This window comes from Haplochromis burtoni, unplaced genomic scaffold (genome assembly GCF_018398535.1).
Source record: "Haplochromis burtoni strain Fernald_Lab_line unplaced genomic scaffold, NCSU_Asbu1 Contig_277, whole genome shotgun sequence".
NCBI lineage: Eukaryota > Metazoa > Chordata > Actinopteri > Cichliformes > Cichlidae > Haplochromis > Haplochromis burtoni.
Window position 1 is genome coordinate 399,399 of NW_024582638.1, and position 10,741 is coordinate 410,139.

Sequence of the window (10,741 nt, forward strand, 5' to 3'; positions counted from 1 at the left end):
GGGACACACAAACCCCTCCACCACGATAAGGTAGCGATTCAAGGAGGAGTTTGTCCTCATATTTAATTCTACAATCTGTGGTGGACCATTTCTTTGTCTCTGTGAAGTAAAAGTGTAATAATTACTATGTAAATGAGCATAAAATAGAAATTATTAAACTGTAGCACACATACTTGAAAATTGCAAGTTCTTAGGATGTTAAGCAGAAACACTTATTCACTGTTTAAATAATAACGCTGTAATTTAACAACAGTAAGTAAACCGCAAAATTTTTTGCATAGTCCTTTTACAAAGAAAAAAACAGGAGAATAAAAAAATCTTTTAAATCGCTTTTGAGCTAACAGAACACCCATGGTCTGCAGCCCTGAGTTATTGCTCTGGGGTGGGCTATAGATTGTTCTTCTGACCAGTTTTAGTGAGCTGCTTTCAAGCATTTTATTTCATGGTTGGCAGCACTTTGGCATTTAACCTACTGGTCCTGCAGTCGGCTCTTTTTATCCTGCACAGTGTGCTGAAATTCCTAGATAATGCGGTTAGTATTTCTCCTCAGTTTAATTTGCATATCAGTGAACAGAAGTTGCAGACTACAAATGAACTCTCATCATCAAGACAATATTTTTGTTTGTTAGTCTTTTTAAAGGAGTTGGTCAAAACTCTTGGCACCCTCGGTTTTCCCCACTTTATACTTAAAATGTATTTCAGGGATTCTGGGAATTGTATAACATTTGGTCACTGTTGCAGAGCAGAGTTCAGCCTCCTGCAGCCATGCCTCAGGCTGGGTGCTTTAATGAACCTATTTGGCAATTCAGGTAGAAACTGGCAAAGGACCAGGTTCTGGCCACTACTGCTGCTCATCTGTGGCGCTTATATGGAAATTCATAATGGTAGTTTGGGCTCATTTTATAGGAAGACATTAAGCACTAATCGAGAGGGGATTTATTTAATGAAAGCTTGTTGGTGTGATTTAAATAAATATCCAACTTGACAAAATTGTTTTTCTTTCTCTTGTGTTATTTCATTACAGTAACTTTTGCAAAATCATTATTCCATAAATTCTCTGACCGCATATACTGCTGTTTTCTCTCTTTATCTCATCTCCTCTTATAGTCTCGGGAGCCTCTGTCACTGGTTGACCTGAAAGCAGAAGTATCTCCCAGGATCTCAGCGGAGGACTTAATTGACCTTTGTGAGCTGTCATTGTCCGGGTCCTCCAAAAGGAACAAAACTGGCAAGCCCAAAATTGTTGCAGTCGATATCCGCACTGCGGAAGAGTATCCTTAACATTTTTGTGCAGCCGGGAAATCAGTTTTAACATGTAAATATTCCACTGCTGTTATTCAGTGTCAAACGTATACCACACTGGTTCTAGTAAAGGCAGATTTCAAGTACTTTAGTTCATGGCTGACTCCTGCAAAAGCTCTGATTCATGCATCTGTTTAACACCACACACTGAATAAATAAACTCAAAAGAAACCACAAATAAGCCGATGCAAATTAAAAGCAAAAGTTGGTTTATTGGCAACTGAGAGTGGCAAGGTGATTGGAGAATACTTCCTGCTGGCAGCTAAAGAGCCGTGGGAGAGGGTGTGCAGGAAGCTTGGGTGACTGGAGATGGGGTTGTCTTGGAAATGTAAACACACTGAGAGTTAGCAGGGTCTGCGATCTGGTAGAGTGCCAGAGATGCCAGGTATTTTCAAAGGCATGATGACATAAGGTGCAGCTGGTAAGGGCGGTTTTCATCACACCTGTCTGTGCTTCTCTACAATGATGAAGACACTCAGCACAATACACAGGGGAAGAAAAGAAAGAAAGTGCAAATCCAGGAGTCATGATAGTTCAGCCTGACCCAGAATGTGATGTTGAGGGGGAGTCGGAGGGTTTGGCAGAGCCCAGTGTGACAGCATCTTTGAATTTACACAGGGTGTCATTTCAAATTATTTAATACCTGTGCCTCGAACAGTGACCTGCTTTCTGTGCCATGTTGATAAATGTAAGATTCACTTCCTATGTGAATGATATGCAAAAGACTTTGAATTTGTGACATGAAGAAACATTTTGTCTTTCTCTGTTCAGTGCCTTGGATATTTTGGTTACCTATTTATGTGGTGGCAGTGCTTTGCTTTTCCTTGTTTTTAATGAAACCACAGGCAAAGAGATTAAAACAGCTTGGTCCCCATCAGTTGCAGTTCATCCAGGCTCTGCAACATTCAGCTGGCCCCCTGAAATTCCTCCAAACTGCCCCACCATATCCAGAAGTGACGAGCTATTAAAGCAGCAGCGTTTAGTTTAAGTAAAATGCATTCATCTGGCCTTTTGGCTACATGATCATTTCCACTTTATTAGCTCATCTGGCCTAAGGACTGATGGGTTTATGCCATGGCAAGGCCTCTCTCCATCAGTCCACATTTCACGACAATCACTACTCCTCCTATACTGTTGATCATAATTAAGTTAAACTCACATGCAGTGATCATCCATTAAGTCGTCACCTGAATTGTAGTCAAAGTCTTGTTAGCAGCCTTGAGGAGCAATAACCTCGGAACTATGATGGATTGTGAGCTGGATGACCTACTGACATTCATGTTTCCTGAAATTCTTACTTAAGTAGTAGATTTGATTTTTTTTTTTTCTTGAAAGGATGTGCAGCAGCTAGAATGATTAAGGATAGAGATGGAAATTTGTTATCAAGTGAAGTAGGTGTATTGATAAGATTGAAGGAGTACTTTAAGGAGCTCATGAATAAAGGACATTACAGAGAGAGGAGGACACATGAAGCACAGGAAGTGCAGAGGGATTAGTAAGGAGGGAGTGAGGCTTGGTATGAAGAGGGTGAAGAATGGTTTACACGGTGGAGGGTAGTGAATACAGTGGACAAAGGATGTTGAATATTGAGCTGTCAGGCAACACGGAAAGAGGAAGACCACAGAGAAGTCTGACAAAAAAATTTAGAAGGGATAGAGTAAGATGGAGGCAGATGATCTGCTGTGCCCTAAGGGCAGCAGCAGAAGCTATTTTAGGTATTTTGCACAATAGATTGTTTACCCTGGTTAATGTTGTATGTCACATTTTATGTGTAAATTCTCTTCCTTCTTAAGCTATAATCATTTTACAGACCCACTGGGCTAAATGAAAGAGAAAGCTGAAACCTGGGTTGTTTCTTTCATGAAAAGTTGATGTTTTAGAGATGCAGCCTTTTCCCAGAACAGCAGCCGTATCCATGGCCTTGATGTGCATAAATGCACGCAGTCGTCTATATAAAACATCCCCGGCAGATTAAAAATGAAGCTTGTCACAATCAATACCCTCTTTTCTATTTTTTTGTTTTGTTTTTTGTTTTTGTTTTTTGCTCTGAATATAATTACAGAATTGCATAAAGGCATCCGTTTTGTTGTTACAGGATGCAGTACAATAGACACAGAAACCCTCAAACACAGAAAATTCAAAGCACCAGAAAGAGTGAGGCTCAAAGGTTCAGCTCATCAGTGGAATGGCTGATTGGCTAAGAGGTTAAAGAGCCATTAATCAATAAGGATTAGTGGCAAGATTAGAGATTTTGAATTGGCAGTTTCTGTGACAAAATTTCTTCTCTGGAGCATACTGATAGGCTCCACAGCCCAGCTCACATGGTCAAAAGGGATTAGGCCACTTTACGGGATTTGGCAAACCTTTTTCACCTCTGTTATGGTCTTTGGCAAACCCTTTTTGTGTGTTTATGTAGTTGCAAATGGTATGGTTTGATTTGGTAAACGTAGTAACGTATTGCAACAAAGCTAATGCACTCAGAAAAAGTTCGTTGTCTGGTTTTTATTCAGTATATCAATCTGGGGTTGTTCAATATCACTTTGCCAAAGACTCTCACTGAGGGACCTTTCCTCTGTTTTTTCTTCTTCTTTTTATATCCTTATTATTACGTTTCTTTTTTTATTTCTCTCATTTTTCGCCCTTTCTATTCTTCACATCCTCTTCGCTTTTCCACACCTCTGCATTAAAGTTTGTCTTACATATGATTTGTACTAAAAGTCAGCCTGATCAGAATTATAACAAGCACTCACTGAACTTACGCAATATTGTTATGTACTGGTGTATCTGCTGTTTTTCAGTAATACAGCGACTCCCATGAAATGACACACAAGCACACACACTACACACAAACACATTTTTGGCCTTGCTTCTTCGCCATTATTCCTTAACTCCTCTGCCTCCAGCTTCAACAGAGGCCACATTTCTGGAAGCATCAACATTCCCTTCAACACGACTTTTGGTCCGGAAAATGAGGTGGTGCAGTGTCCCGCTGCAGGAGGCCTCCAGAGCTATAGAGGGCGTGTCATTGTGGTCATCAGCCACAACATGAAGAGTGCAGCTATGGTGAGAAAGCAGTCATCCACGTATATGTGTGCAGCACCTCAGTATGCGCAGTATTTTTACATGAAGAAAATATGAATTAACACAGAAGCATAATGTTTCAAGGGCTGAAATCACTATTGACTTTTCTGGTTATTCAATTCAGTTTTATTTGTACAGTGCCAAATCACAACAAACAGTCACCTCAAGGCACTTAATATTATAAGGTAAAGAGCCTACAATAATACAGAGAAACCCCAATAATCAGATGACCCCTGTGTGCAACCACCTTGGTGACAGTGGGAAGGAAAAACTCCCGTTTAACAGAAAGAAACCTCCAGCAAAACCAGGCTCAGGGAGGGGCGGCCATCTACCGTGACTGGTTTGAGGGGAGGGGAGGGAGACAAGACAGAAGACATGCTGTGGAAGAGAGCCAGAGATAAATAATAACTCATAATTAAATGCAGAGTGGTGAATAACACATGGCAAGTGAAAAGGGATGAGAGAAAGAGTGCATCATGGGAAGCCCCAGCAGCCTAAGTCTATTGCAGTGTAACTAAGGAGGGTCATCTGATCCAGCCCTAACTATATGCTTTGTCAAAAAGAAAAGTCTTACACCTAATGTTAAAAGCAGAGAGGACATCTGACTCCTGAATCCAAGTTGGGAGCTGGTTCCACAGATGATGGGCCTGAAAGCTGTAGGCTCTGCCTCTCATACTACGAAGAGCTCTATTGGTATGATATGTTATTATGAGTTCTTTAAGATAAGATGGGGTCTGATCTTGGTCAAAAACACCTCTAGGATTCCTCACAGTGTTATTGGAGGCCAAGGTAATATCATCCTGAGTAAGTATTTGGTTAAACACCATATATCTAAGATTTTGGGACTGAGTACAATCATGTCTGTTTTATCTCAATTTAGAAGCAGAAAATTAGAGGTCATCCAGGTCTTTATGTCTGTGTGTGTGTCTCTGGCTTTATAGAAAGATAACACTGGGTATGATCTGCATAGCAGTGAAAATGTATATATGAAGCAGGTAAAATGTAAACAGAACTGGTCCATCCAAAAAAACATCCAAAAAGTTTAACTTTTGTCTCGTCAGTCCAGAGAGTATTTTCAATAATATTTCAATTTGTTTGATGATCTGAAACATGTAAGTGTGACAAATATGCAAACAACTGCAGGTGTAAATGTGACTGCAAATGGTTGGTCTGTCCCTGTGTATTAGCCCTTGTGACAGACTCAGAACCTGTCCAAGGTGCAGCCCACGTCTCACCTTAACCTAGCTGGGATAGGCTCCAGCCCTCCGTGACCCAGATAAGGATAAACAAAAGAGAATGGATAGATGGATTCAAACCACTGCAGCACAGTACCTTTGATATGTACAGCGTGCTCTAATTGCTGTAATAAAATATTACAGTCAACAGTATCGAATGCTGCACTGAGGTCTAGTAGAAAAACCACAGAGTTGAGTCCACTGTCAGAGACTATAAGATGATCATTTGTAACTTTCACTAAAGCTGTTTCTATACTGTGATGAGCTCTGGATCCCGACTGAAACCCTTCAAATAAATCGTTCCTCCGCAGATGATCAGTTAGCAGTTTTCTAACTACTCTTTTAAGAAATTTTGAGGTAAAAGTGTATAGATCCTTATGTATAACTGTTAGCTTATAATGGGGATAGACTAGTAACGGTCTTGTCCTTGCAACAAAAACAAACAAATAAACAAGCAAACAAAGTAACTAACTATATTCATGGTTTTCATGGCCATGAAAATGTCGATCACCAGGAGTCAGAAAAAGTCCTGAACTTAAACTTTAATTTAGTGGTGGATGAAATTAATTTGTCCTTAACTGTTTGCGACCCTCCTTGACTTCTAAGTGGATCTAATTTCTCATTAGTTTGTGCAATAAAGGTAACCAATTACAACATTTATCAATTTCTTTCTGTCCTTCACACATTACAATAACCTGTGAATTGTGATGGATTGTGAGTGAGATGAGCTACTACATCGCTAACATTATGGTCCAGTTTTTAGTTTTCTAAAAACTGCTTTCTGGAACTGATGCAAGCATTTTGACAACTTGTTTTTGTTCATAGGAGCATTTATTTGAGCATATATTTAATAAGATAAAACAATCAATCTTCTGTTTCATGACTACTAAAAATTTATACTTAGTCTTGTCGATATTAAATATTTTGTGAAGGCAATAATCTTTAAATTCAGGCCTCTGTCTTGTAAAATTCAGCCATCTGTTATATAAAGCCACACTGAGATTATTGGTCTGGCGTACAATGTAATAAATAGTTCATTGGAACATTTTGAACATTAGCAGATTATATTTTACATAAATCACCATCTGATATTTCAGTGAACAAAAATAAATTTGCTCACTTCAGCATAACACAAGAGAGAACTACACTGATCATCGTACATTCTCCTTTCGTGCTCTTCTTGGAATAAATTAGCCAAGCTGGCATTTATAAACTCAGCAGGGATAGTGCTTCAGGCAAAATCCCAATTTAGCAAAGATGTCCCCCTTCCATATGTTAGAAAGTGAAAAAGAAATAGTTCTTATTAACTGAGAAGACAATCCTGCATTTTCTTTATTAAAGGGAAGCATCAGAACTTTGCTGCGTTTAACCTTTTAATGGTCCACATAATCAGTATACAGTCGTGTGGATGTGGCTTTATCCCTGTCGTGTTTTGCATGGTGATAATCATGTTCTTTCATTTCAAGCCAAGTATCAAACATAATGATTTTTTTGTCATTATCATCATATATATGATTTGACAACTATTCATGTGACAGGATCACCTTTTAATTAGGAGGTTTTAAGAAGCTGTTTTTGAAGAATTTGTGGATTTAATGTCAGAGACATAAGAAATCCATAAGGCCTTTGAATCACCTAGGTCATGAAATGAAATGATCAAAATTTAATTTCTTTACCATTTTACTGTGGTTAATAATTTGGTTAGAATAAGGTCAACCCCAGTTCAGCGGGTATCAGGGTTTTTTTTTTTATATATATAATTGCATGAGTAGCAGAGGAAGAGGTTTTGCAATCATATTCCCCTCCTTGGTTTCACCATGTAACTGACACAACAAAGGTTCAATGAGGAGTCACAGAGAAATATAAAATGTTTAATTCTTAAACTTAAAAATGTACTGAATTAGTGCATTTTTATGTTAAGGCGTAATCCCGCAGTCTGATGTGTAAATTTATGCTGAGCTTGTCTCAGAGAGGTTGATAAACCAATTTTACATTGGAGTATTTTACAGTGGTGGATTTGCCTTTTATAACTACAGAGAAACTAGAACTACTTCAGTCCTAAATATTAGTAATACAGCAGACAGAAAAAGTTGAACAAAACCAATAAATCTGAAGTGTTTAGTATTCAGTTTTTGATGGGAACTTTCTCTCTTTTTCTGCAGTTTGCTGCACATCTAGTGAAGATGAGTTTTCCACGTGTTTGTAACCTGGACGGAGGGATCAACAAGCTGAAGCCCACCGGGCTCCTGACGGTCCCTTCCCCGCAGATCTGAGCCTCTGCCTTAGCTTGACTTTAAAATAAAGGGAAAATGAAAAGATTGTAAATAGTACTTTGAGCTGACACTGAAGTAAAAAAGGAAATTAGTGAACAAGCATCACCATTGCATTTGGACTTTTTTATATAATCTAATTGTTAATTGTTGCAAAATGACTAACTGCTTTTTTTTTTATTCATTTTGGTTTCATGATCATGCTCACAGAGCCATTATGTGGTTATTGTTCTGGCTTATTAAACAAGAATAACTGACTAACAAGGTAATGATCCCATGTAGAAGTGCATTACACAGACTGAAAAAATGTGCTTAAAAATGTGCTTATAAATCTGCTGGCGCCCTAAACCAGCCTTTATCAAAACGTGCTTTTTTAGAGCAGCTGCTACTGTATGTAGTGTAGTAGTTTACACTAATAATTTAGCTGCCTGTGATCACTGTGTTTGTGTGAGAAACAATAAAAAGACACATACAACAGTTTTGCAGTTACTTATTAATGAATTTTCTTCATATTTTTCTACGTTCATTTGACCCAGGCTGTGCAAAAGCCTTGAGCCACCCCTTATTTAATTGTATTTTGCAACCAAACAGCAAGACTTCTAATGTTTTTAAGTGATGAGCAATAGTTCAATAGTGCTTTCGGATGGTTATTTTAAAGTTTTTCTTTGGCCATTGGCTGGTTTTTCACTCATTTTCAGTGCAATTCTTGTACCTGATAAGTTTCAGAAGAATATTTTTTGTTTGTTAAGCAATTTAAAACTGAAAAAGGCACCTAACTCAAAGTTTTACAGACAGAAAATAGTATTTAATACCAACAAAGGTATTTCCAAATAGCTGCAAATTAGCAAAACATTTGGCAGATATCAGCATGGTGTGAGGTGTTTCCAAAAGCCCTTCAGGAAACTGGAGGACAAAAACCGAAGTGACTGTCCAAAAACACACAACAGTTATCAGTATCTGATTTATCCTGAATAGGATAGACGTCATTATTTGCACAACTTTATCAAGAATTTCATCTCAACACATGATTGATGCAACTGACTGGACACTCCCACTGATTTGTGTGAATAAAAAGAAAAATTTTGGGGGGCAACTTCTGACAGAGTAGTTTCTCTAGCCTAAATTCTTCATCAGAAGGTAAGAGATGTTTTCATAGGATTTCAGTCAGAAATTATGGGTCATTTAGCATAATGAGTTAAAATAATTGTTTACATTGTCCTTTTCACTGTAATGCAATAATTTTAAATGTTTACATTTCCAAATCAGTGCTAAGAATAATTAGAATTCTCCCCCTACCAGGATTTGACCACATTCAAGAGGGAAAATGGTGCAGTATAAAGTGACCGTATTCACTGGCGATCGCCTTAATTCCACTACTCTCAACAATGTCTTCATTAAGCTGGTGGGCACAAATGGGGAGAGTGATCGCACGTGGCTCATGGGCTTGAAAGGGGCTACATCCTTCGTCAGAGGAGCTGTAAGTCTGAAATATGCATCTTCATGATTATGTTTTTCAGGCTTCCTGTATGAGATGATACACAAATAAAATCATTTTTGTGGAAATAAGGGGAATCTATCACCATGAAGATGGTCAAAGCAAACAGTTCACTTCATGGACCACAGTAAATTATAAGAGGAATTGTATGCTGGAGTGTTACAGCTCAGCACAAATTGCTATGTCATTTCTTTAGGTATCAAAGTTTAAGGTGTCCTGCTCCACTTCCCTTGGAAATCTTGTGCTGATAGAGTTAGACAAACCATTTTTCTTTCTTTCTTTCTTTTTTTTTTATATAGCTCTGAGAGTCTTTGAAGACAACCATCATCTTGGCAGGTACAGTCGGCAGCAGGAGATTCAGCAGCGAGAAGAAGACTATCGGTGAGAATTCAGAGCTTATACACATTTTAGCTTTATGTCCCCTGAAACTGGAATACAAAGGCTGTCTAGTTATAGCTGAATATCCTAATACTAAACCTAAAGCTTAAATATATTTAAGCATTAAATTAAGCATTACAGCATATTCTTTGTCTGCTGGGATTAATTAAAAGAAATTAAACTATTACATATGTTGCAGATAAAAAGTATATCATGTCATACTGTAACTAACTTCCTCATCACTTTGCTGTTTCTTTGTTTCATCAGCTGGGATGCATATGCAGAGAAAATACCTCACTCCATGAAGGCAAAAAACCCATTTTCACTCCCGTATGAGGTTCAGTTCTCCTTCACCAAAACTACAGAGTTTCTCTACACTGCTTCCACAGGGTGAAGTTCTGTTACACATATTTTTCTCTTTACTTATCAAAAGTATGTTAAGTATCATAATGAAGTAAGATGAATGTGTTTCAGACTGACTGAGCTGAAGGGACTGGATAACTGTAAGAAGAAGTGGGATAATATTGACAGCATCAATCGAGTGTTTTGCTGCAAAAGACTGAAATATCAGGTACTGTACTAACATTATAGTTAGTAATGTGTAATTAACTCTTACCCTAAAATTTTCCCTATACCACTATACCAGGTAGATTTTACTGAATGATGAACTGTAAATCATGAAGGTAAATGTTTCTTTTAAACAGAATATGTTCAGGAACACTGGAAAGAGGATGCTTTCTTTGGCTACCAGTTTCTAAATGGTGTCAACCCCATTTTGATCCAGTGTTGTGCAACCCTGCCCAGTAACTTCCCTGTCACTGATGACATGGTCTTTCCCCGTGGCCAGTGCAGCCTGAGAGATGAAATGAAGGTGATCATCTGAACTCTTTATAATAAATGCATGTTTTTCCACGACCCACTGTCATTGTTGCACTTTTTACTGCACTGTCTTGCGCCTGCTCTTTCTTTGTTTTGTTTTT

At 38.2% G+C, this 10,741-nt stretch overlaps 3 protein-coding genes across 5 annotated transcripts in view; all 3 read left to right on the forward strand.

The window, feature by feature from the left end:
* The window catches only part of tbck (TBC1 domain containing kinase), a 63,339-nt gene extending 55,429 nt beyond the window's left edge, over positions 1-7,910 (forward strand). For all 3 annotated transcript variants that reach the window (XM_005940009.3, XM_005940010.3, XM_042227702.1), the window contains 3 exons: positions 1,108-1,271; positions 4,206-4,365; positions 7,781-7,910. In XM_005940009.3, coding sequence (XP_005940071.1) covers positions 1,108-1,271; positions 4,206-4,365; positions 7,781-7,891 — 435 coding nt within the window. In that variant the 3' untranslated portion in view covers positions 7,892-7,910. The remainder of the gene's footprint in view (positions 1-1,107; positions 1,272-4,205; positions 4,366-7,780) is intronic.
* The window catches only part of LOC102312368 (hydroperoxide isomerase ALOXE3), a gene marked incomplete in the record, with an annotated part of 51,064 nt that continues 48,103 nt past the window's right edge, over positions 7,781-10,741 (forward strand). The window contains 1 exon segment of the mRNA XM_005940012.2: positions 7,781-8,153.
* LOC106633585 (arachidonate 12-lipoxygenase, 12R-type) overlaps positions 10,160-10,741 on the forward strand; it is a 2,358-nt gene continuing 1,776 nt past the window's right edge. Inside the window, exons 1-2 of the mRNA XM_014339287.2 lie at positions 10,160-10,332; positions 10,466-10,632. Coding sequence (XP_014194773.1) covers positions 10,588-10,632 — 45 coding nt within the window. The 5' untranslated portion in view covers positions 10,160-10,332; positions 10,466-10,587. The remainder of the gene's footprint in view (positions 10,333-10,465; positions 10,633-10,741) is intronic.